This window comes from Mustela erminea, chromosome 1, assembly GCF_009829155.1.
Source record: "Mustela erminea isolate mMusErm1 chromosome 1, mMusErm1.Pri, whole genome shotgun sequence".
NCBI lineage: Eukaryota > Metazoa > Chordata > Mammalia > Carnivora > Mustelidae > Mustela > Mustela erminea.
Genome location: NC_045614.1, coordinates 25,127,972 through 25,155,393, shown reverse-complemented (window position 1 = coordinate 25,155,393; position 27,422 = coordinate 25,127,972). Strand labels below are relative to the sequence as shown.

General features: G+C 38.8%; 1 protein-coding gene across 12 annotated transcripts in view; it reads left to right on the top strand.

Annotated features, from left to right (window-relative positions):
* ERC2 (ELKS/RAB6-interacting/CAST family member 2) overlaps nt 1-27,422 on the top strand; it is a 901,328-nt gene that overhangs the window by 145,861 nt on the left and 728,045 nt on the right. For 9 of the 12 annotated variants that reach the window (XR_004280876.1, XR_004280875.1, XR_004280877.1 and 6 more), the window contains 2 exons: nt 23,086-23,109; nt 23,755-24,171. Coding sequence is in view for 9 of the 12 variants with exons in the window: in XM_032322736.1 (XP_032178627.1) it covers nt 23,086-23,109; nt 23,755-24,171 (441 nt within the window). In the remaining 3 variants the exon portion in view is untranslated. The remainder of the gene's footprint in view (nt 1-23,085; nt 23,110-23,754; nt 24,172-27,422) is intronic. The other 3 variants (XM_032322753.1, XM_032322743.1, XM_032322717.1) reach the window with 1 other exon arrangement.

Genomic DNA, 27,422 nt, shown 5'->3' with positions numbered 1-27,422 from the left:
CAAACCCAGCCTGTGATGTTATGGAAGGCTCTGTGAGGATGGAACATTTTAGGTGAAACCCGAGGCATGAGGAGGGCCTTGAAGGATTAACCAAAATTCTGTCTTCTCCCTGGAACCCTTCCTGATCACATTTTTTCTTTGACACCCCTGACCTAGGTAACTGTAGCACTTTATTTTTGCCTGAAGTAGAGCATGTGCAAATGCATGTCTTATCATGTAAACATGTGGGTCAGTCTCTTTCCCACTGAGTTGCAAATACTTTGAAGAAGAAAATTAGACCTTATTATCTTTGTGTGGTCAGTGCTTCCTATATAACACTCTTCGAATGGCTCTTCAGTTAGTGTTTTCCAAACTTGACCAATTGTGCTTTGAGGAGGGTAGATCCTACAAAGGAATTCTCCTTACTCACACTTCACTCATTTGAGTCTAAGTTTCCTCTTTGCCTTGTGACTTGGCTTCATCATATGCAAATTGGAAGGATTGAATTAGGGTCCTTCTAGTTAGGATTTCTGTGATTCCCTTGAGGAAATCTGGAGGAAGATATATGTTGCATAGATGTCAGCATGAATGGATGCTTATAGTAGTGGTGTGTAAATATGGGTCCATTATCTTTCAGTGGTCTTCTAAGGGTGTATTTTGATTGGAACTGGGTTGAGTGCTCAGCAGGTGCAGTTGGGTAGCAGCACCCCCTTTGTATGCTCCTAGGCCTTCAGATGTCATGGAACATTTGTGGGAAAGAACTTGAGCTCTTCTTAATGAGTGTAAGTGTAATCCAGGCATAGGTAGCTCTGTTTTGATGAACCAAGGATCCCCAGAGAAAGCCAGATTGCTTTCTGAGAGGTATCTGACAGATCTTTCTGAAAGAGATCGTGAGACTTTTGAGAAAAGAAACTAAGAATGGGGAAAATTCACAGAGACCAAAGGAGTAGAGGAGTGGCGGGGCAGGTACTAACTGTGGCCAAGATAGCATCTAGCATGCTGCTTCCTGGGAATGAGAGGACTGGGGATAAAGAAGGATAAATGAGTCACTTGGAACCCACCAGTCCTGCTGAGGAAATGGCCAGGAGGAGCAGAAGTTGGTGACCTGGGGAAAGTGAGTGGTGGTAGAGAGAGAAAAACCTGAAATCTGGATCTCAACACTCACTCCTGCATGTCCAGGATTAGTAATTCAAGGTCATTCTGAATAACAGGTCCAGATAGGTCCTATTGGACAGGAATATCTCATCCTATACTTTGTTTTGGTCTAATCAATCTATTGCAGTATGGTTGATTGTGTGGGTTGAGAAGGCCAGGGGTTCACTGGAAATGAAACTGACACACTATTGTGATCTAAGTCAGCTGCACTGTTAGGGCATTTCTGTACCTTTTCTGTTTTGCTTTCTCTTCATGATCTACTCGGCAGCCTTCTCCATGTCCATTTTGCTTCCTCAGAACTTGGGGTTCCCTGAGGTTTTGGTTTGCCAAGGCCTATATCCTCCTGAGGAATTCTTTGCTACTTTGCTTCCTCTATTGACTGGCTCAGGTTCTCAGTTTCCAATTCAAATTTTCTGAGAGAGGCATCTGACAGCCCAGCCAGGCCATGGGTAAAAGGTTCATCTCTTGGTCTATTTGGCCCCTGGAATGGGGAGAACCAGGAGCAGGGCCTTTCGACATGGAATTTGGCTGTGGATAGAGTGGCTTGGAGTAGGCTGCAACCAGAACAAATCCTGATGGACATCTCTAGCTCATAAGCCACTCATTTACTCTTTCCATTTCTTACTTGGTAGTGTAGATTAGGGTTAAAAGCCCAGTTTTCAGAGTCAGACTCAAATCTTGGCTTGACCTTGAGCCAATGACCTTTCTCTGAGACTTACTGTCCTCATTAGTGAAAAAGGAATGGTAATTGTACCCAGCTTATGAAGCTGTTTCAAAGGAGACATGAGAAATGCATATGAACGCTTAGCATAGTGTCATTGTAGAGTAAACACTTTGCAAATGTTAATTATTTTTACATATGGTCCATAAATAAATAAGACATAAAAAGTATCTGTCTTTATAGAGATTTCAGTCTAACAAGGAAATAATTTTCATGAGCTGGTCACATAGAGCACTCTTGTTAACACATTTATAGTTAGGAAACTAATTTATTGAATAAATGTTTATTGACCATCTACTAGGTATTAGTACTGAGTGTCCAGTTTTTTAACAAATAGTCAAATTCTTGCCCTTCTGGAGCTCACATTATAGTTAGAAGATAAACACACACTAATTAAAGATAGATAGAGCTATATGATGATAGATAAATAGATAGATATAGATAGATAGATAAATATATCTATATAATGTTTGGTGGTGCTATGAACTATGAGGAAAAAAAGCAGAGTAAGGTGACAGAGAATGACAGAGTGTATATAGGAAACTAATTTAGATGGAGTGGCCAAGGATGACCTCTCTGAGGAAGTGATGTTTGAGCAGAGAACTACATAAAGTGAGGGAAGAACCCATTTAAATGTCTGGCAGAAGAGCATTCCAGAGGGAAGAGTAAAGGCAATAGCTCCTAAGCAGGCATGTACTTGGTATTCTTGAGGAACAATGAGAATGCTGGGGTGACTGGAGCCTAGTGAGTAAAGGTGAGAGCAATGGGAATTGAGGTCTCCAAGGAAGGCAGAGGTGACTTCCATCAGGTTATATATCTGGTATCAGGTATCTGTTATATCTGGTATATCTGGTATCTGTGGCTCATTTCATTTTCTCGGATCAGCCTGACCTCCTGGCTTCTCGGTTTCCTCTATGATCAAGGACAGCAGACAGATGTTCATTTTGAAGCAGCTTGACTGTGTTGTAGGCTATTGGCTGTTGAGACTTGAGACTGTGCTTGGCATTTCTCCCCACCAGGGTAGAGTGAGTCATGCGTGGAGGGGGATCTGATAAAGTTATAGCCAGCTCCCTCTGTCATCACTACTATAGAGCTGCTTCCTTAGTCATCCTTTAATCCTATCTCTGTGTTCTGACCTCTTTCTCCAGGATTAAAATAGCCCAGCATGCTGCATCCAGTGTAGTTATGTTTAGGGGCAGAAACTGGGATGAATGAATCACCACGAGTAAGAGGTGAACTGCTTAGCTGTGCCTGGGACCAGGTGCTACTCAGGATAGGAGATCCTTAAAATACACTGACATAGGTGCCATATCAGGGCGATCCTCAGTGTTCCATAGAAGCAAGCAAGAAGAAGTGGGTATTTCCCTCAGCAGAATCTTGGGAATATTTCACAGTGGTTGTGACATTTGAGCTTTGATATTTCAGGATTCTCTGATTCAAAACATGTTTCCACAATGGTTCTAACTTCTGCAAGTGAAGAAGGTTGTGACTCTTGCTACATTGGCATTGGCTGCCCTTAGGTATTGTTTTTTCTGGTGGGGTAGGGATGGGTCATTTACTGAATATTTATTGCTCATTTTCTATTATACAGCATTGTTTTAGGCATCTTACGTATCAACTCTCTATTGTAGTGTAATATATCAGCTCAAAACTTGGTGACTTAATCCAACTTTTTATTTGCTCCTAATTCTGAATCATTAGTTTTGTCTGGCCTTGGCTGGGTTCAGCTGGGCTGTTCTTCTGCTAATCTCTTCTAGGGATGGTTGGTGTTGGGTTTTGGATGGGTCTCTCTTCTCATGGTCTGTTGTCTTCAAATAGGGTAGCTTGAGCTTCTTCATATCAAGAGGGCTAAAGTGTAGCACCAGGTATAGTTTCGTCTTGAATGGCAGATTAACTGGGAATAAAATTCTGAGGTTGAGAGATACTTTCTTTTAGCACTTTCAAGCTATTGTTGTTGAAATAATACTGTTGATTCCTTGAGAAGTCCATTGTCATTGTATGTTGTTCTTTTGTAGTGAATCTGTTTCCCTGGTTGCTTTTAAAATTCTCTCTTTGCATTTAGCATTTTGTAGTTTTACTTTGCTATACTTAGGCATGAGTTTAATTTTACTTATCCATTTTGTACCCCTTAATGAGTTTTAGAGATTTTTTGACATTCTCTGATTGAATATCATTTGATTGAATATCATTTGATTGAATATCATTCTCTGATTGAATATCATTTGATTTCTCCCAACCCAGACCACGCATTCCACGTGGTCTGGGTTGGGAGACTTCCTTTGGAGCACTTTTGTGCTTGTTTTTGCCAGGTATCATTGGCATTTTTGGGATCATTTTTATATATAATTTCATTTCTCTTTTTGGGTTCTCAGACCTTTAGGCACTATACAATGAATCCCAAATTCACATGAAGGTAGATCCTCGGAGAAACTAGTTTTATCTTATCCTGAGCCCAGAGTTCAGGCTATCATCTTTTTGTGTCTACCATTTCACTGATTTGGTTTTATGGAAAGGTCTAGCTCTAACTTGCTTAGAGCCTGTTCTGACCCACTTCCAAGGCTATTAACCTTAGCTATGTCCCTCCGCCCCCATCTGGTATCTCAGCTCTTCTTACCTCTCTGATTTTTAGTTTTCCTTTTTGTTTTTGGCCCTTGAGAATCTTTCTTATTTTCATGCATGTTCATCTATGCATATAAAGTGATATTGTTGTATTTTCTCAACATTTCCAGGTGATTATAGTTATCTTTTTCCATATTGCTAGAAAACAAAGTGCAGATTACATTCTGGGCCCTCACAGTCCTTTATGTCCCTTGGATTATTCTAATACCTTTTTCATTTGTTTCATTTCTCTGCCTCTAATTGCCTGGCCTTTCATTCTATCTTCCAGTTCTAAAATACCCTTTCTCTATTTATTTTTTAAGATTTTATTTATTTATTTGATAGAGAGAGGGAGAGATCACAAGTAGGCAGAGGGGGAGGGGGAAACAGGCTCCCTGCTGAGCAGAGAGCCTGATGTGGGGCTCCATCCCAGGACCCTGAGATCATGACCTGAGCCAAAGGCAAAGGCTTAACCCATTGAACCACCCAGGCGCCCTTCCCTTTCTTTATTTTTCTACCAAACCTTAGTTTGGTCTGCCCTGTATAAAATTAACACCATCTCACCATGTTTATGTTTTATTAATCTGTGTAGCACTGTTTCCTGATATGCTATACTTTTGTTTATTGATTGTCTCCCCTTATGAGATTCTAAGTTCGTCAAGGTCAGGTACTCTCTTTTGTTCATTGGTATATCCCCAATGCTTAGGATTGTACCTAGCATATAGTAGATATCCAGTAGATATTTTTTGAAAAAATTAATGAAATATAAATTATTAGTACAAATAAAAGTTGTATCTTAATTTCCAGATAATTTTATTTTTAAATTATCATTAAAATTTTAAAAAGAAATTTCAAATGTTTATAAAACTTGAAGACCTCTCAGAATGTATTCATAAGTCCAGTTTGGAATGTACAGTACCAAACACTCCATTTACATCACTCTCTGCTTAATGAAGTCCACATCCTTTCTATGGCATTTGGGTCCTTTTGTGATGAGCATTACCACCTTTGTAGCTGTCTCCTGCCACTCTTGATCTTACATTTGGCTCTTAAGCTTCATATTCTTTTCCCACCCAACATGTCATGATTTTTTCAGACTTCTATTTCTTTGGATAAGGTCTCTATTCTTTTCTTCTTCTTTTTTTAAACAGGGAATTCATTTTTTTTTTTAAGATTTCATTTATTTTTTTGACAGACAGAGATCACAAGTAGGCAGAGAGGTAGACAGAGAGAGAGAGGGGGAAGCAGGCTCCCTGCTGAGCAGAAGCCAGATGTGGGGCTGGATCCCAGGGCTCTGGGATCATGACTTGAGCCGAAGGCAGAGGCTTTAACCCACTGAGCCACCCAGGCACCCCTAAGCTCTATATTATTTTCCCACCTATCATGTCACGATTTTCTCATACTTCTGTGCCTTTGGCCATTCCCTCCATCTTGCCTGGAATACCTTCCCTTTTTGTCTTTAGGAAATTCTTTGTTCTAGGCCCCCTCTCAAAGCCTGCATCCTCTGTGGAGTTGTTGCTTGTGCACAGACCAGACTGATGCCTCCTTCCTCTCTGCTGCCTTAGCACATTGTACATGCTTCCTTATGTTCACATTCCTTTCTGTTGTGATTATTGGCCTTCACATTTGTCACTTTCTCTTAACTAAGAGCATCCCAAGGCCAAGGACAATGTCTCATGCTTTTTCTGACCTTATATCCTTGATGCTTTATCAAAGTGCTTAGCATGTGATGAGCTGAGTGAATGTTGCCTGGGAGCACTATGGCAGAAATGAATGACTAGTTTATACTTTCAAACTCTCCGAGTGACCTCAAATGAAAGAATTCTTTATAGCATAATGGTTGTATGATAGGGGGTTTGATGGGAGATTGAGTCATATCCTTAATAAAACTTCTTTCAAAAAAAGGAAAAAGCCTTATTTCTGAGGAAGTAAGCAAATGTTATCTGGCCTAGAGTTCATTGAGTGAGTTGCTAAATAACCTTTAAAGATATATGCCAGCATAATGTGCTTTTATTAATACTAATTATAACATTAAGAGAAGTTGTTTATTGAATTCATAGATTATAATAAGCTATGTGTCTATTTATAAGTATATTTTTATATATTCCTAAATGTGTTTACTTATAATTGGATCATCCTCATTTTACAGTGGAAGAAATTGAGGGCAAATAATTTGCCAGGGGTTAAACAGTATAGACAAATGGTGGTATGACCAATTCTTGCTTGAGTATAGGACTCAGCTCTTTTTTCTTTTTTTTGAAAGATTTTATTTATTTATTTGAGAGAGAGAGAGAGCATGAGAGGGGCCAGGGTCAGAGGGAGAAGGAGATTCCCTGCTGAGCCTGATGTGGGACTTGATCCTGGGACTCCAGGATCGTGACCTGAGCCAAAGGCAGTCGCTTAAGCAACTGAGCCACCCAGGCACCCTAGGATTCAGCACTTAAACTAGTCTCCCATCCTGAATTTCAGCAATTCCTATAATAACAGAGTTTTCTTTGTCCCTTTAAAAGGTGATTGAAAAGTTTATTTAAAGGAATAAATGGTGGAGGAGGCTCTTCACAGACTGTAAACTCTAAACTAATCCTAGGTTTATTTTTTCCTTCTTTATAAAACCATAAAGCCTGTTTGTAATTCTTTCCACTCTTATTTACCTTTGAATTCTTTTTTTTAATTAAAAAAAGTTTTAAAGATTTTATTTATTGATTTGACAGGGAGATAGAGAACATAAGTAGGCAGATGGACAGGCAGAGGGAGAGGGAGAAGCAGGCTGTCTGCGGAATAGGGAGCCTGATGCGGGGCTCGATCCCAGGACCCTGGGATCACGACCTGAGCTGAAGGCAGATGCTTAATTGACTGAGCCACCCAGGTGCCCCTTCCCTTTGAATTCTTTTTTTTTTTTTTTTTTAAGATTTTATTTTATTTATTTGACAGAGAGAAATCACAAGTAGATGGAGAGGCAGGCAGAGAGAGAGAGAGGGAAGCAGGCTCCCTGCTGAGCAGAGAGCCCGATGCGGGCCTCGATCCCAGGACCCTGAGATCATGACCTGAGCCGAAGGCAGCGGCTTAACCCACTGAGCCACCCAGGCGCCCTTCCCTTTGAATTCTTAAACTAAAGAAAGAAAACCTTCAAAGATACAGCAAGAGACTCCACTCATTTTGTGGGGCCCAGTCTCCATTAGTTTTGTATGGTTCACAGTTAAGGACCCAGATGGTGGTGAGAGGGACAATCATGTTTTAAATAGTGTTACAGATGTATGGACTCAAGAGGGCCGTTGGCTTCCCTGTAGCTTGCTGAGGGCCCTGGTATTATGAAATTTATGTAAACCAGGACTAATAGTTCATCTTATTAGGAAAAATGACAGTGAGACCTAGAGTTACTAAGGTATCTTAGGGTTTACTTCAATTTAAATTCTTCTTCCATTCAATAATGCTTTTGTTCCGGGCACCAGCAGTGTCTGTGCTGTTAGATACTTTCTTTATATCCCTGTTGGACTTGATAGGTTAGCTCTGTTCCAGGCTCAAATTTGAAAGCCATTTTTTTTTCCCTTCCTGACTTTAAAAGTCTCAAATGAATTATAAAACAAAATAAATATCCAGGGATGAAAAAAGCACTTTGCAGTCCTTGTTTAAAAATACTTTTTACTGTTCTTTTGGAGAAAACTCTATTCTCTTTCACTGGTTTAAGGATTTGAGAAAGAATCTTAAAGCATATGAAATGTATCTGTATGCTCATGAATGTGTATGTGGGTTTCTGAGTCTTTGCTAAGGAAAACTCTTATTCTTAGTAATACATCCAAAATTATCCAGAGAAAATAAAAATAATCTCAAATTGATATTATTGCGGATTGGTATCAAGGGATCTTATTTCTTAGCCATATAACATGTTCTTCCAATGATGGTATCTGCAAAAGAACTATTCCTTCTTTCTGGTTTTTACTTTGGCTTGCCCAACGATAGCATGGATCTCCTGTGACTTATCATTATCTTTTCCAGGTTTCTGAGTGGCCCCCTCCATTCTTGACATTTATCCCACATACATTTTTGGGGAAAAAATTCCTCTAAACCCTTTTCAAAGTCTTTAAGCTCTCAGGTTGGAGAATGGTAAATCTTTCAAAATTTGCTAAAGGTGTTCTTTAAAAAGTCCTTTCAGAGAGAAGAGTTACTTCATCCTGGTTGGAATTAATCATTTGTTCCAACTCCCGAAGTATTGAGCCGCTGGGGTATGGACTGTGGTTACAGCAGCTGTACCATCGGTGGTGTGTGGTGGAAGAGATGCGTCTGGGCCAAAGATGTTTGACTCCAGTGTGGAAATCTGGCTTGTGGCAGCTGTTGCACATACCCTGACACTAATTATGTGGTAACAGAATCCTTTTGCAGTTCAGTGACCAAATAAAACTGGTGCATAGGATTAGAAGGGAAAGACCAGGACACAGCAGTGTGCTGAGAGTTTGGTGTCTGGGCTTCACTACTGGCAGTGCTGCCATCTCCGCTGTGGCTTCAAGTGACAAGAGGCCCCCTCTTTGGGCCTCAGTTTATCCTCCTGTAAAAAGTAGCAAAGGTGATTATCTTTCTGATCCCCTTCATCACCAGTGTTCAGCGATTTCTGCTGTTCAATATTTGCTGTGTCTTTAAAATGCATATGTGAGCTTGTAGAAAATCTTGGGTGGTTCTTTCAAAGTATTTTATTTGCTGTTAAAAGGTTAGAATACAAAGTGGCCAAGCCAGAAAGTTCCTCTGGGTGAAAGGATTTTTCTGTATATTATACAGGCAAACATAATTTTACATTTTTGCCCCCTACTCTACTTTTATTTCTTTCCAGGCATTTGGGGAGGGTTTGCAGTCTGGGTTTGTATATTCATAACAGTAGCTTTTAAAAATGATGACTTCCTGTGGGCTAAAATGGGACTTGCTAAATATCTGATATGCATTATCTGTTTAACCTTACCATGGTTTTATAAGATGTTTGTATTCTTAGCAGCTTTTAAAAGAGCTGGAAACTGAGACCTAGAAAACAGAAGTAACCTGTTAGTGTCATACAGCCCTCCCAAGGCTGTGGGACCCTGCAGCTAGTGTGTGATCAGATCGAGTTGGAGATCAACTCAAGGCATCTGACATCAAATAGAGGGTTTTCAATTGGAGATATTATTCTCAATAAAATATTTAGGACTTTCATTGTCAAATTAATTATTTTTGTATTTCCAAAGTCTTATTAATCTCTAATACTCTTTAAGTTTCCCAATGTTCATTGCTGGATATTAGAAACTTGAATTTGCATGGTTATGTCTGTACCATGAAGTTCACCCGCGTCTTGTATATATTGCTCTTTTGGAATCCCTTACCCTGAATAAACATAACTATAGCACTTTTATATTTTCATATGTTGCTTCTTTTCAAATCTTTAATTATAACAGCAATTGTAGCAGATTCTTCTTGGGATCTCTACTTACCTTTAAAGAAAATTTCCCTTGGAGTAGCTCCTGGTGGGCAGGATTAGCTGCCACAACTGATTGATTCATGGTGGATACCTGGCTCTTGGATATTTACAGTTTTGATCAGGGAGTTGTTGAAATTGAGTTGCAAACTTTTCACAAAGTTTCCTGCTGTGTCCTGCTCCCTTTTTTTTCTGGGTTTTGTTTTTATAATTGCTGTTTTGATGCAGGGAGATACCCTGATATCTTCTCATGCAGTCCTTTTTTTTTTTTTTTTTTGGCTTAAGACAGGTCAAGTCAATTTCTGTTGCTTGCAATTCAAAGAATATTAACTAGCCTAGAAGTGATGAGGCCCGTGTCTTTGTCCATTAAGGCTGCTATTAAAAAAAAAAAAATCATAGCCTGTATGGCTTATAAACAACCAACATTTATTTCTCACAGTTCTGGAGTCTGGAGTCCAAGATTAGGGTGCTGGCAGATTTGGTGTCTAATGAGGGCCTACTTCCCAGTTCACAGAGAACTGTTTTCTCACTGTGTCCTCATGGTGGAAGGGGCAAAGCAGTTCTCTGGGGCTTGTTTTATAAGGGCATCATTCCCATTCCCAGTCTCCACTTTCATGACTTAACCACCTCTTAAAGGTAACACCTTCAAATATCATCACAGTGGGGACTAGGTTTCAACATATGCATTTTTGGGAGACATAAACATAGCAGTAGGAATTCAAAAATTATTCTTGGAAAAAATATTTGGTAAATGAAAATGGGAAATACAAAGAAAGGCGTCTTTAAAGCGAGATTTTTAAAAAAGATTTATGTATTTTTTTAGAGAGAGAGAGGACAAGTGAACATGAGTGGGGGAAGCAGCAGAGGGGGTGGGAGAGGGAGAGAGAATTCCAAGGCAACTCTTCACTGAGTGTGGAGCCTGACACGGGACTTGATCCCATGACCCAGAGATCATGACCCAAGCCGAAATCAAGAGGCAGACGCTTAACTGACTGAGCCATTCAGGTGCCCCAAGAAAGGCATCTTAATGCTCCCACTTCCTATCATTTTTAATATTTGATGGAGGTGTAACTCACGTGTCATAGAATTTACCCTTTAAAAGTGTACAATTCAGTGATTTTTAGTATATACATTTAAAACACTTTCATCACCTCTTAAAGAAACCTCATATTCTTTAGCAGTAATTCCCCATCCCCCTCTCCTTAGCAATGATCATTATGATGTATTCCCTAGTTTTTTTTTTTTTCCTTGTCTAGTCATAGTACTTTCCTATATTATGTTGGCCATTTTTTTGTTTGTGGATCATGGAATATTCATTCATTCATTCATTCATTCATTCATTATCTCTCTCTCTCTCTCTCTATATATATATATATACACACACACACACATTTTTTTACATATATATTTATATTACATGTAGAATATTAAAGACCATAGACATTGTCTGGATCCTGTAGGTATCTCAGCTTCACACCAGAGAAAGAAATGAAGGTTCAGACTCTTGATTCTAGTGCACTGATAAAATGGAAACACTTAGAGAATTTGAGTGATTAAGATACTTAGGAAGCAATATATTAACATTTTCTCTATAGTGTACAAGTTCCCTATATTGTTCAAGTTATAATATGAAAAAGGATTCATCTCATACTCCTCATGGTTTTCCCAGTCTTTTAAAATTTCACCAAGAGCGCAGACAGGCATACGGAAATGCTATTTAAGACTGAAAATGAGGGGTGCCTGGGTGGCTCAGTGGGTTAAAGCCTCTGCCTTCGGCTCAGGTCATGATACCGGGGTCCTGGGGGTCCTGGGATCGAGCCCAGCAGGAAGCCTGCTTCCTCCTCTCTCTCTGCCTGCCTCTCTGCCTACTTGTGATCTCTGTCAAATAAATAAATAAAATCTTTAAAAAAAAAAAAAAAGATTCATCTCAGACTCCTCATGGTTTTTTTTCCCCAGTCATTTAAAATTTCACCAAGAGCACAGACATGCATACGGAAATGCTATTTAAGACTGAAAATGAGGGGTGCCTGGGTGGCTCAGTTGTTAAGCGTGTGCCTTCGGCTCAGATTATGATCCTGGTATCCTGGGATCAAGCCCCAGGCTCAGCAGGAAGCCTGCGTCTCTCTCCCCCTTCCCCTGCTTGTATTCCCTCTCACTGTCTCTATCTCTGTCAAATAAATAAGTAAAATATTTTTTTAAAAGACTGAAAATGAATAAAACAGTTGATTGTAAAGCCTAGTAGTGTCTTATATTGGGGAGCACTACTCATAGTTTACTGAGATTTTATGACTCACACAAACTAAGTTTTCAATGTACTTCTGAGGACTATACCACAATACTCTTTTCATGATGTTTTCCTTCCCCACCTTTCTATTTCCAAATAATTATTTCTTAAAACAGTAGTAAGGCTGAAACTTCCTCTTCTTCTTCTTCTTCTTCTTTTTTTTTTTAAAGTCTAGAGAAGTGCTTCTCAAACCTTTATGTGCCTCACATTAGCTGGCAGTGTTGCTGAAATTGCAGTTTCTGATACTGCAGGGTTCAGGTGGGACCTGAGATCCCACCTTTCTTATAAGATGCTAATGCTGCTAGTCCAAGGACCACTTTCCGAATTTTGTGGAGGTCAGTTATCCCCCTTCCCAGGAGTGACACAAGAAGCAAAGAGAAGCAGGAGAGTAAAGTATTTAGGAAAAATCTCTTATTGTGAAAAGTTTTAATAAAAAGGACTACAGTTTGGCTGAGGGAACCATGTGGCTCACAGTAGGGAAAAATTAATAGTTCAGTGCATGCCACTCAGCCATTTGAGGTGATAATAATTTAGGTAAAACCTCTTACCTGTCTTAAAAATATTTAGATGGTTAGCAGTTTTGCTAAATAAACATGTTGTGGACAGAGAAGGAAATTGTAATCAAGATTCTAAAATGTCATTTACACTAAAGATTTGCTTAAAATGAATGAGCTGTCCTCTCATTGTGTGTGGTTATTAATAATAGAAAAGCTCCAATTTAAACTATCGTTTCCATGATTACCTATTTTGGGTTGCTTCTGTAGACATATTTAAAAATATCAATATTTGTTAAACTTGTTTTTTAAAATTAATTAATTAATTAATTAATCCATCCATTCATCCTGTAACAGGTTGAATGGTGTCAACAGCAGGGCATGCCACTATCCTATAGTTGCTCGTGTATTACTGGCTACCAGTAGGGAAAAAACCCTGACTTTCAAAACAGAGATGTTACTATTCCTGAGAGCCCCTTGTAGAGTTATTTATAGACCAGTTAATGGGAAATCAATTTTAGCCATCTTTAAGTTGGTCTTAAAACAAATGTTTCCTGTTTCCCTTATTTAAAAAATGCCAAAGTGCTTAGCATTTTGTTTCCCACTGTTGCATTTATTTGATGATCAAAAATTTATGTTCATTATACTCATTTCTTTTCCCTGCTCAAATGGGAGGAAGGAGAGAAATTTTAATTCTGGGCCTCTAGCCACCACCACTATGTCAATAGTAATAATAGTGAACATTTACTGAATGTTCATTATGTGCCAGGCCCAGTGCTTTATGCTTTATGGGAACCTATTCACCTATGTGAGGAACATCTCATGTGGTCTTTGTGTGAACCCTGTACCTTAGTTACAATTATTATTTCCTGTTTATGGATGAATAATTCAGTGCTTTAAGTACTTTAGTAATTTGTCCAAGGTGACATAGGCTATAATAGGTAGATCAGGATTCAAAACCCAGCTCATCACCACTGTTCTTGGAAGCCCAGACAAATTTACTGTTTTCCCCCAGATCATATAACTGGTTAGTAGCAAAGCTACTTAGCAAAGCTAAGTCCTTAACTCTTAGCTTGGTACGATATTCCAATACTGTGCCATCCTATAGTGTTGTTCTGTATGAGAACCAGAACTCCTTGCTTACAAAAGCAAATGCCAATGGGTCTTTATCACACTAGTGTTATGAATTTGGCAAAATGTCATGTTACTGACCAAAGTGGATTCTGCAGTTATCACTGATGTGTCTGAGGATTTCAGGGTCCTCACGCTTTGGTGATTTTAAAAAATTGCCTATCAATATTCTCAATTAGCTGTATATGCTTATTCCATCTATCCTAAAGGAGAAAGCCTAGGACCATGTGTCTAAATATTAATCTTTTTATACTTTTCTTAAGTACAGCAACCTTTCCACAGCCCACTGGGCCACATGTTTTTAGCCAGCATCTGCTGTTTGTCTTTTCACACACATGACACAGTCTATGGAAGGTTTGAAGCCATGAGGAGTGCTGTACATCCTGCACATGGGATTATGGAAACAGGGATCAGAGAACCCCTTAAAATTTGATTAGAGACAAACTAAAAAATGATAAATAGGGAAATAAAGTCACAGGAGAAGCAGAGCAGGCCAAGTTGTCTGCAAAGAGATTCTGTTTTCTTTGAAAGAGTTATGTTAAGCCCTTGCTTGAGAAGGAGTATGGATTTATTAAAAAAAGTTCAAGACTTTTGGATATAAGCCAATTCATATTTTTATATAGCTCAGAGACGGTTTTCATAGCAATGAAACCCTAAACTGCTTTATAGTACAAAACTTTATCTTTTTTTTTTTTTTTCCCCATAGTGTGGAAAAGAGCTTAAGGTCACAAATTTTTTCAAATTTGCCAGGAACTCATATTTTCCATGTTTGGGGATAAGACACAGTAGATTCTAAACATCTGGCTAGTCCCTATTTAAATAATTGTGTGTTCCATGCACATCATACATATATAATTATATTTTCATTCTATTTACCTTTTTGTGTTTTAGACATTCAGAAATCTGGATTAGATTCTGACCCCAGTAGCTGTTGGAAGTCATTCTTCTGAATGTTGGCTAAGGCAAAGTATATTTTACCCCCTTTTCCATATAAACTCAAGTATGGCTTAGTTTCTTATATTTTTATTGTCTACTTTTTTTCAAGATTAAGTGACTATGGGAACTTATGAGAGTTGTGCATAATGAAGTTCTCTGTATTTTTTATAACAGGGGTGACTTTAGAATTGGCTGGAGGAAAGCTCAGTTTTAGACACTGGCCCATATCTGCTAACAATGTGATTGTAGTCAAATCTCTTAAGCCAGTCCAATTTATCCTCTTGTGAAGTGGACATAGTGCTGGCAGCGTCAAAGCAGTCTTGTCAGATGAGTGAGTTGGTGGACGTGAGGCATTTTGAGTTTTGGAGGAGAGAGCAGGACAGAGTAATCTGAGGTCAAGGACACCCCTTCCCTCCCCGCCTGCCCCACACTCTCCCACCCCTAGTCTAAGTACAGCAAAGCAAAGAGGAATGGAAACATATTCACTCTCACAGTGTTCCCCTGTGCCGACCATCTGGTGAGACAATTTCCCTTCTGGTCTTCTGGTCCTCTCATCTTTCTGTCCATATTTCACTGTTTATCGAATACCTATTATGTGCTAGATTTGGGGGGTATAATGCAAATTTGGCCCAGAATGTGCCCTTGAAAAGCTCACTTTCTTTCTCTCAATCTTTCTCTTTCTTGGAGATATTCTTTACTTTCTTGTAAGCACAGCAATGCTCTGAAAGATCTATTTGCTTTTGTCTAGCTGTTTTGTAGGGGAGGGCTTATCAGAAGACATAACCTTTCATGATGCCAGAAACAGAAGTCATTATGACCTCCTTTATTGTCTGAGACTTGGAATCAATTAGACAGACTAATCTTTTTAAGCTTCCATTTTGTTTACCTGTTGTTGTTGTTGTTTTTAAATAGGATAGACTAATGATTCTAAACTTCTTTTCCTTTTGTGGACTGGAGATGGGGATAGTCTTTACTGTCCAGGGCAGATTTCAAAGTATGCAGTTAAGTGTCAGGGGAAAAGGTTAAAAAGAACTGGGTTGAAGGCCAGCTATCAGGATAAATACAGTTCTGTTTGTACTAGTTGTACTCCTAGCAGAGTGACTATGAAGATAGTCTGGATGACATTGTGACACCTGCTTTGCTTCTTTCTGTGGTGTCCTCAGTGGCAGGCTGTGGAGAAGGGAGTTTGCCTTTTGAGCTTTGATTCTTTGAGAACAACTGGAGAATGATCCCAGAATTAAGAGTGTAGAGTAGGCCGTAAAAAGTTTTCTGAATGCCCTTCCACTTACAGACTGATTTTTGTACTTAAAGGGAATTAACAGTTTTGCCACCTGTTGCACATGTGTCATAAGTGCTAAGTTGATAGCAGTTTGAGTGGGACCCAGGTATGAGTTTGGATCATGTGCTAATGTTTTATCCCAGTGCAGGTGGCCATTGGAAGGGCTTTTCTCTCCAGATGCAGTAGAATGGAAGTCACAGAAGGAGAGGTTGAAGCTTTGGGAAACTGAGACCATAATGATCACTGGGAGTTTCCGAAGAGATGGCCCTAGAATACAGCCTTACAGGTTGCTGGTCTGTAGGTAGCTATCTGATGTAGGTAACAAACTAAAATGAATGTTCTTGATTATTGATCCAGTAAGGTTTGGGTTACAGCCTTAAAAGAAATGTGCTTTCATGGTTGAGAAGGGAAGGTGATTCAGTCTGAAGGAACTGAATAATCTGGGAAGGGCGGAATTGAAAACTCTGCATTTTTTTCTTAATTTTTGGCCCTTAGAGAAGGTGTTTGGTTTTGCTAGAGATTTCATTTGTATTTTATCTGGATCTTTTAGAGCTAGTTTTTATTGAGCTTGCATACTATTAGCCAATTTTAATTAGCTAACAGTCTAATTTCACAGATGTAGAAAGGAAGTCTCAGTAAATTATTCTTGGAGGTCCCATGCTATTAAACTATTGGGTGGGACCCGGTAAAATGATTTAGGTAATCTTTCAGCCTCCCTGTAGGAGATACCATTGCCATTTCCTAAGCTATTAAATTAGAGAGGCACCCCCTTTTGGTCTACTCTTAGGGTTACTATAAAATATATAAGGTTGGATCCTAGAAACCAAGATTTCATGCTCCCAGAAACTGAAATTCTGGCTTTGACAATGTGATTGCTCTTTTGGGTCTGTCATTTAACCTGTGTGATTTGATCTTCTTGTTTGTAAAATGAGGTTAACAGGCTAATCTTTAAGGTCTCTTTGAGATCTTCAAGTTCTGATTCCATGTCATCGGTGTGTCAAGTGGATTATGTCTTTCAGAATATGATTTTTTGTTGCTATTGTCAAGGCAGCATATCCTAGCTTATCCTGACTGATATAAATGATTACTCTGTACTTGGTACATTGTACAGCTAGGTATGTGTTAACTCATTTAATTTTCACAACAATCTTGTGTATTAGGAATTATTACTCTCCTCCCCCTTTTACAAATGAGGAAACTGAGACAGAGAGAGGATATTCTTTTCAATAAATTATTACATGTGGTTTTATATTTTAAAATAGAAATTGCCTTTGTTAAATATCTAACTAGAAATGGCTATCTGGTAAATGAATTTTGAAACTTGATTGATTTGAATTTCTTAGAAGTAGAATAGTGAGGGAGGAGAGAGACAGAGGGAGAGGTTGCTTCAGATCCCCTCCCCATCCTCCTGTATATGATGCAGAAAGATGATCAGGACTCTTTAAGGTACATGCATTTAGCTCAGTAATTCCTTTTTAGGAACAGATCTCTGCTTAATTTTAAATATTTTTAAAAAGAATGAAAACTAAATGACACATGAACTTGAGAAAGATTTGAAAATTAAATTTTAGTTTGATTATCAGATTGTCTTTGGTCATGCCAAAGTCATTTATTTACTAATAAAATGGCTACCTAGAAAGTAGATTTTACTTATGAATAAATATACAACCTGGAAGCATCTGTCGTTACAACCTTTGAATGAGAAACAGCCTAGATGGCTAACTTTAAGTTTTAGGAATTGCTGTAACTGTCATAATTGCCTGCCTGTCTCCTCTCACAGCTTCTACCCCCTTACCTACATCCTTTTCTTCCAACATCCTGAAGTGTTTGTGCCGGTTCAGAGGCTAGATGGTATAGTGGTTTGAGCAGGGTAGTTGGTATCAGACAACCTAGATGAACATCTGGTTGTGCCACTTCCCTAGCTGGATGACCTGGAGCAAGTTACTTAACCACTTTGCATCTCCATTTTCTCATCAGTTAAATGGAGGTCTTAAACAGTGGCTACCTCACAAGGTGGTTGTGAGGATTAGCAAAGCTTAGAACATTGTGTGGCATGGGGCAAGCTCTAATTAGGTTTTTGCTATTACTATTCCTTGATAGGTTTGTTCTGTCTTTGCTTCTGGGTTTTTATACGTTCTCTTCTCTTCCCATCATTCTTCATGGGGCTGGTTCTCAACTGCTCTTCAAGGTGCAGCTCCGTGGTGGCTCTTTGGGACGTTTTCCCACATATCTCCAGGCTGGGTGACATCCTTTCTGAATTTCTAGTCATGTCTGTGACTTCTGTTACAGCCCTCATAACATAGTAAAGCTACTATCAGTTTACTTATCTACATGGACCATGTACATGGATCTTTCTTCCTTTCTTTTCTTTTCTTTCTAATTTTGTGAGTCTAAGGGAGATACTAGGTAAATATATATGAACAGATAAATGGATCAATTTTCCTCCATTTCTCTCTTCTTTCTTTCTTCTTCCTTCCCTCCCATTCTTTTCTACTTTCTTTCCTTCTTCCTTCCTTTCTACCAAAGTTCCTCTCTTCCTTTACTCTCAAACCTGGCCCTTGATGTATTATCTTAGTTATTATTCCTTGCAGGAACTCTGTGAGATAAACATGATTATCCCCATTTTGCGGTGTGGAAACAGGATCAGGGTGATAGGCAACTTGCCCATCCAAAGGGGCAGACCGCTTACAGAGTTGTCTTCCAATGTTGCTGTCTGTGCTCAAAACATTTTGGCAATTTTCCCTTGGAATTCCCTTTTGGCCAGTTTGTGAACCACAAAAGAAAAACAATCAGTTTTGGTCACTCTCAGAAAGGAAGATTTCCAGTCTGATCATCCCAATTCATGTTTGTTTCCAAGTAAACCTAGATCATCTCATAAATCTGTTTTGAACTGATCTCAGTTTATCAATAACCAGTATTGTGGTTGGATTATCCCTTGTGGTTCTTAGTATGATTGCAAGATGCCCTTCAGCAATAGCCATCAAGAAATTTTGAAAAAAAAAAAAAAATAGAGGTTTATCATTTAAAGAACCTGGAAATTGTGCAGCAGAGGTGGGGCATACAGTGAGGTCATGGGTAGAGAGTGCATGGGCCTGGTTCTGCTTTTATTGGGGTCAAGGATGGGGGGTTTTGTGGGCTCATTCTTTATTGGTGAATTTAAAACATAAGGGGAGATTTAAAGTGTGGGAAGAGAAAAAACAAGTGGCTCAAAAGGTCAGTTATTGAAATCAATCAAAATTTCTAAAACAAAGGAGCCTCAGTTGGGGCAGTCTCTTATCTAGTCCTGTGGTTGATAATATGTTTATTCAAGGTAGCCATCATTGAAGTGGATGCCTCTTTAGAGTGAATGTCTTGGCAATCAAATCTTAAGTTAGGCACTTTCACTGCAAAAAAGAAAGAAAACAATTGTCGAAGCCTATGCAAAAATGCCCACTCTTGCTACTTTTATTCAACATATTATTAGAACATATATTTAACATATAATTACCATAGTAATTAGGTAAGAAAAAGAGATAAAAGGCATCCAAATTGGTAAGGAGTAGGTAAAACAGTCATCATTTGTAGATGATGTGATATTACAAATAGAAAAAGAGAAAAACCTATTAGAACTAATAAATTAATTCAGTGAAGTTGCAGGATACAAAATTAACATGCAGAAATCAGTTGCTTTTCTATATACTAATAATCTATCAGAAAGAGGAATTAAGAGAATAATTCCATTTATAATTGCATCAAAAATAATAAAATACCTAGGATAAAATTTAATTAAGGTGGTGAAAGTCCTGTAGTCTGAAAACTGTAAGGCACTGATGAAGGATATTTCAGGTGACACCAGCAAATGGAAAGATGCTCATGGATTGGAAGAATTAATATTGTTAAATTAATATTGTTCAAATGTCCATACCCAAAGCGATCTACAGATTCAGTGCAGTCTCCAATACAATACCAATCACATTTTTCACAGAAATAGAACAAAGAATCCTAAAATTTGTGTGGAACCACAGGAGACCCCAAATAGCCAAAACAGTCTTGAGAAAGAACAAAGCTGGAGGGGTCATACTTCCTGATTTCAAACTATATTGCAAAACTATAGTAATCAAAACTATATGGTACTGACATGGAAGCAGACACATAAATTAATAGAATAGAATGGAGTCTAGAAATAAACCCACACATGTATGATCAGCTAATCTATTCCAAAGGAGGCAAGAATATAAAATGGGGAAGAGACAAACACTTCAATGAACGATGTTGGGAAAACTGGACAGCTACATGCCAGAGTGATACTAGACCACTATCTTACAGCATATAAAGAAATAAATTCAAAGTGGGTTAAAGCCTTGAATGTAAGGCCTAAAATCATAAAACTCTTAGAAGAAAACATAGGCAATAAGCTCTTTGACATCAGTCTTAGCAGTATTTTTTTAGTCAGTCTCCTTAGACACGGGCAACAAAAGCTAAAATAAACAAATGGGATTATATCACAATAAAAAGCTTTTGCACAGCAAAAGATTCCAGCAACAAAATGAAAAGGCAGCCTACTTCGTGGGAGAAGATATTTTGCAAATCATATATCTGATAGGGGGTTAATATCAAAATATATAGATAACTTACATAAATTACTAGCCAAAAAAACCCAAACAACTTGATTTTAAAAATAGGCAGAAGACACGAATAAAGATTTTTCTAAGGAAGACATATAGATAGTCAGTAGCACTTGAGAAGATGCTCAAAGTCACTGATTGTCAGGGAAATGCAAATCAAAACCACATTGAGATACCGCCTCATTCCAGTCAGACTGGCTATTATCAGAAAGATGAATAAAATAAGTGTTGCTGAGGATATGGAGAAAAGGGAACCCTTCTACTCTGTTGGTGGGAATGTAAATTGGTGCAACCACTATGGGAAACAGTATGGAAGTTCTTCAGTTTCATTCTTCTGCATATAGATGTCCAATTTTCCCAACACCATTTATTGAAGAGTCTGTCTTTTCTCCATTTTAAATTCTTGCCTCCTTTGTCATAGATTAGTTGACCATATAAGCCTGGGTTTATTTCTGAGCTCTCTATCTTATTCAGTTCTATATGGCTACTTTTGTGCCAGTCCATACTGTTTTGATTACTATAGCTTTGTAGTATATCTTGAAATCTGGGATTGTGATACTTCTAGTTTTGTTCATCTTTTTTCAAGATTGCTTTGGCTATTTGGGGTATTTTGTGGTTCCACATGAATTTTAGAATAATTTGTTCTAGTTCTGAGAAAAAAGTACTGTTGATGTTTTGATAGGGATTGCACTGAATCTAGATTGCTTTGGGTGGAGAGGACATTTTAACAATAATTATTCTGGGGCACCTTGGTGGTTTAGTCAGTTAAGTGTCCAACTCTTGATTTTGGCTCAGGTTGTGATCTCAAGGTTATGAGATCCTTCCTTGTGTTGGCTCCGCATTGGGTGTGGAGACTGCTTAAGATTCTCTTCCTCTCTAAAACAAACAAATGAACAAACAATATTAAATCTTCCAATCCATGGGCATGGACTGTCTTTCTATTTCTTTGTGTTGTCTTCAGTTTCTTTCATCAGTGTCTTAGAGTGTTCAGTGTAGAGAGCTTTTACTTTCTTGGTCAAACTTATTCCTAGGTATTTTATTCTCGGTGAAATTGTAAATGAGATTGTTTTCTTAATTTCTCCTTCTTCTGTTTCATTATTAGTCTAAAGAAATGCAACAGATTTCTTTCTTTTTTGGGAGGGAGAGAGTAAGAGAGAGTGAGGAGGATTGTGGGGGGAGAAAAAGAGAGAGAAGGAGAGAGAGAATCTTAAGTAGGTTCCACTTCCAGCACAGTGCCTGATGTGGGACTTGATCTCAAGACTCCGAGATCATGACTTGAGCCAAAATCAAGAGTCAGATGCTTAACCAACAGCCACCCAGGCACCCCACAACAGATTTCTTTATATTAATTTTGTATCCTGCACCTTCTTTTGGAATAATGAAAATGTTGTAAAATGTATTGTGTGGATGGTTGCACAACTAAAAACCACTGAATTTTACACTTTACAGGAGTGAATTTTGTTTAAAAAATTCATAATTACCATCATTAAATACATACCAGTTGCTCACTTGCAGTCACTGTCCTGTGAGACACTGTGGCACATGGATGAGAAAGAGAATAATTGTTCTTTGTGCTCTGGGAATGTCTCAGTGGATGTTCTTAAATGGAAGATGAAATAGATCCACAAATAGTTTAATCAAGATATTGCAATACTCAGTGCTAACCTCTGGGCATAGACCAGACTCAGAAAGATCTCAACACCTCTGGGTGCCAGCTATAGGAATTCAGAAAGATTTCAAAATGTGGGCCACTCCAATATTTATGTAATGTAGACATAGTATTATTTATGGCTTACAGTACTGTGAGGTACCTGGGGGCAGGAGCTATGCCTTGTGTTCATTTTGAGGCCCTTGCTGAGTGTTATGTCTGGTCTGCTGGCAGAAGTGTGTGTTTGGTGATTGAATGAACTGTTTTGGAAGTGCCCTGGTTTGTTCCTAGGACAAAAATGCCTTCTAGCTTATGACTACCTGTTCTGACCAGCCTGAGGGTTGACCCTGTGGGAAAGGTGTTGCAGAATTCACCAACTGTCCTCATGCAATGTTTCTTTTCTCATAACCGGTGACTGTTTTGTTTCTTTGGTGTTTTCACTCTTATTTTGGCTGAAATGGTGACTTGGAATAATATGTGGATACTTCTGGAGTGTTGTTTTTTCTTCCCTGGTAGTATACTGAAGACTTTGGGTTCCTGGGTCAGTGAGATTTAAGAAAACAAAAGCTGGAATTAACCTCACTTTCTTCTTCTTCTCCTTCTTTTTTCTTTTGATCATGTTTATCAAACAGCAGTGCTATAGATTTCGTGTAGCTTATGGATCTTTGCTGTAATAAGAATTTGTTTTTCTTTTTTCTTTTTCTTCTGTGAAGGTATTTTATGTTGATTCTTTCTGTTAAATATCCTTTGCTTGCTCTGGACTTTTCTTTGTGTTGATTTTTTGCTTCATTTTTTTTTTTTTTTTCCATTTCCCATGCTGTTCAGTTACTGGATGCCAGAAGAACCAAGGTTTGTCCACTCTTTGCAGCTTGTTTGTTTTGCTCTGCACAGCATCACCTCCTTGTGTGTTTGTGTCTGTCTGTCTGCATTTATTCCCTTTTGCTTGCAGATGCAGTAATCCTGTTTACTAAACCTGTTCACAGCTTTATTTGTAAAAAATAAAGTCCTTGTTTGTGTCTACTTGTAGTGGATGCTATTATTTTCATTTTTTAAATGGAAATGCATTTATCATCGAAAGTATGGATAGTAGAATAAAGAACACCTTAGGAAACAAGGAATACTGAGTCTGGAGCATTGCGGGCCTAAAGAAGGTGTGTTTGTGAGACTTTCCCTTCTAACCCTTTCCACTTCCTCAATTAAAACTCTGTAGATGTATAATTTCCCTTGTGACTGACACTAATATATTGTTTCTGTGTATGTGTACATTTCTCTTCTCCTGAGACATTCAGAAAGCATCACTGAATTAATTTCCCCCTCTCCATGTGCTGTCCCATGCTTCTGAAGTCACCCTGGAGCACTTAACGGCTGGCCCTCTGGACCTACCTCATAATTAACATTCCATCTTCATAGTCTGGTAGTAGCAAATAGCGCTTGGCATTTCCATTGACTTTTTCCCCTTCTTTCTCCTCTCCTGCTCCATCTTTCTTATCACAGCACCTGCAGTTGACAATCCAAGCCCTTCAGGATGAGCTTCGGACCCAGAGAGACCTCAATCACCTCCTGCAGCAAGAGAGTGGCAACCGTGGAGCTGAGCACTTCACCATTGAGCTGACTGAGGAGAACTTCCGGCGGCTCCAAGCTGAACATGACAGACAAGCTAAAGAGCTATTCCTTTTAAGGAAGACCTTGGAGGAAATGGAATTGAGAATTGAAACACAGAAACAGACCCTCAATGCCCGAGATGAGTCAATTAAAAAGCTTCTCGAGATGTTGCAAAGTAAAGGGTTGCCTTCTAAAAGTCTCGAGGATGACAATGAACGAACACGACGGATGGCAGAGGCTGAGTCTCAAGTCAGTCACTTAGAAGTGATTTTAGACCAGAAAGAGAAGGAAAACATACATCTTAGAGAGGTAAGGATGTTCCCTCTATTGCCCCAAACCCATATTTTATAAGTTAAAATATGTTACCAAGTTATTTTCACAGGTTGGAAGATATCTGCAGCCTTAACAAAATTTCCTGGCATCTGTTTTATAATCTTCCTGTCTGCTTATCACCTTTAAACTGGAATTTTGCATTAGATTTTTTTCTTTGCTCACTACACATATGTTCCATTGTTATTTGACACATATTCAGGATCCAAGTCTGTGCAGCACATGCCAGCTCTAAGGTGGTTTACAATTACTTTCCCACAGATGGCCAGTTTCAGGGTTTTTTAAGTACAGTACTAAGTTTTAGATGTTTATCAAATACATCTCTCTATAGGAGCAAAACAAATAGGTGATTAGCAAAACAATGAACCTAAATATTTTTATAGCTGAATTGGGGCAGCATTTGAAGAAAGTAAAGCATATGGATATTTCTGGGAAGAGCGGTAAAATGTGCAGACCAGTTTTGAACATTTAGGTTTTAAGATAATCTTCATCTGCATTTTCTTTTGGCTAGGAAAATCTGTCCCAGGTTTCTTGAATATGCATTTTGGCACTTAGGGGATTAAATAATTTGAAGTACTTCAGAGACTCTCTGGCCTGCCACCACTATTGAATATTGGGATGCTCAGATATCTGAGGATATATAGTTGGATAGAGCTTAGAAAAAAATGTGGGTGATAGCCAAGGTTTGAAACTTTTACAGCAGTTCCTTGCCGCTATGGTGGATGTGGATCTCAAAAGTACCCTGTAGGCAAAATGTTGAGGGAGGCACAGATCTCACAGAAAATAGGAAGCAATAAAATGGCATTAAGTTTATTTAAAAAGTTTTCTATAGCAATAAATAAACATTCTAAAAGATGTTTGCTTTCAGAATTAGATTTCTTGGCATTATATACCTTTTCAGATGGGCAGTTCTTGTGAGTCATTTTTTTGGTGGTTCAGAAAACATGGCTTCCATGATGGGGCTTGATGCTCTCAGGAGTTTCCTCTGATATAGATTGTATTTGCTTAGAAAATTTGAACGGACTTTTGTATCTTAAGACTTAGTGTCCTCCATGCTTATTCTCCCTTGTTTTATTTTCATGAGACATTAACAGCATGCTTGGGAAGCCACATGGCTTGGTTTTGGATTGAGATGCTTAAAGAGATGTTTTGCTGGGACTGGGTCTTCCCATCCATATTCCAAGAGGCTGAATGTCATCTTAGGCTTCTAAGGTGGCCCCTAATGATGTACACTTCTTGGAAATCATACCCTTGTGTAAATCCATGTCCTCGAGTATAGGCTGAACCTAGCGACTTGATTCTAAACAACAAAATACGGTGCAGGTAATGGGATGCCAGTGTGACTTCCATGATTAGGTTATATAAGACTGTTCTTTTCATCTTGTTAGCACACTCTATTTTATTCTCAACTTGCCTGCTTTGATGAAGTAAGCTCATGTGAGAGAGGCCCGTGTGGTAAGGGACTGAGAGTAGCCTCCAGTCAACACCCAGTGAGGAGCTGAGACCCTCACTCAAACAGCCACAATGAACTGAAAACTGTCAAAAACCACTTAGTGTGCTTGGAAGTGGATCCTTCCACAGTGCAACCTTCAGATAATATGACAGGCCCTGGGCTGATACCTTGGCTGCAGCTTTGTGAGAGACTGAAGCAAAGGACCCAGCTAAGCTGTGCCTGGATTCCTGACCCACAGAATCTGTGAGATAATAAATGTGTGTTGTTTTAAGCTGCTGAATTGGGGGTAATTTGTTACACAGCAATAAATAACCAATAGAGTGGAGCAGAGACTAATCTCTTCCTGCATCACTCCATAGACTTCACATTGAGTTTTCTGAAGAGAAACAGTAACTACTGGCAGTAGTCACTTGCATGTAAAGCCGCTGTGGATTTGGAAATTTTGGTTGTGTTATCTTAGAACTGTGGCTGGAGATTACCACAGTTGAAAAAATCTGCTGCTTTATTTTGGGTGCCAAGGGATCATGTTGCATGTATAGCAGGGCAGCGATGCCAGAGAAACCTCCATCTGTAGCATTGACCTTCACTCCATGTTGGGGTCTTGTGGTCACGGCAGAGTTACTCTTTTCCTCTTGTTAGATTCTGCTCACTGGTAGGACTAAGTAGATGGTGCCTTGATTCTGTTGTGTGGATGCCTCCACTTAAATGAATCTAAACAAAATTCAGTTTGTGTTTTACAAGATTAGTTTGCCCTCACAGTGGTCTGGCCTGGAAATAGATCATGTTTGGAGCCTTAACCATCAGTCTGAGAGCCCACAGAGAGTGGTACAGAAAATGCAGCCCAACATATTCAGCTAGTTTCCTTGGGCATCAAATGAAAGTCAGTGGATTGCCTTTTTCTTGGCTTATCAAGAAGGTGAATGTGGAAAAGGTGTCTCTCAAAAAAAAAAAAAATCTGATTTTAAACTTAACTAAACAAAAAGACTTTGGAGGCCTGAAAGGATGTTCCCCAAGAGAAGGATTGTACTATCTTCTGAGAGCCATTTGTTACATTTTCAGGAATTTTGTGAGCCTGCTTTTAAACCATTGATAACTTGAAATTAGTCATGGTGGGAGTATTTATACCATGGAAATCAGCAAATGCTACCCCCAGGGCCTACGCCCCTGCCACCGCATCCCTGAAGCCCATTTACCAACACGACTCTGAATAAATGCCATGAAATGTTTACCCACGATACAGCAGGAAGAGGAAAGTTAAATAATGCAAGAATTATGAGTATCTTAACCACTCATCATTCATTAGAAGTTTTCATAACAGCATCTGGATAGATGCTTATGTGTCAGACACTTCAAAGAATACTTTCATTGATTGATATTTATTTAACTTTCAAAACTACCTGGTGCATTCGGTTTTCCATCCATTCAGTGAGCACTTACTGAGAATCTGCTTTGGGATAAAGCAATCATAGCTAATAAAGTTTGACTTCATCACACTTGTATTCTGTAGGGGTGAAACATAATTTCATAGTTAAACAGAGAAGTAACATGAAGAAAAGAAGAGAAGGAAGAACTAGTGACCTGGGTGGGGCCAACTTGATATTGGGTGGTCAGGGAAGGCCTCTTTGGAGGGGGTGATATTGTGAACTGAGACCTGAATGATAAGAAGGAACCGGCTACGTGAAGCTTTCAGAAGACTGTTCCAGTCATGTGGGAAGACCCAGGCCTGGGAGGTAGGTGCTATTATTTGGCCCATTTACCTGGGGAAACTGAAGAAGAG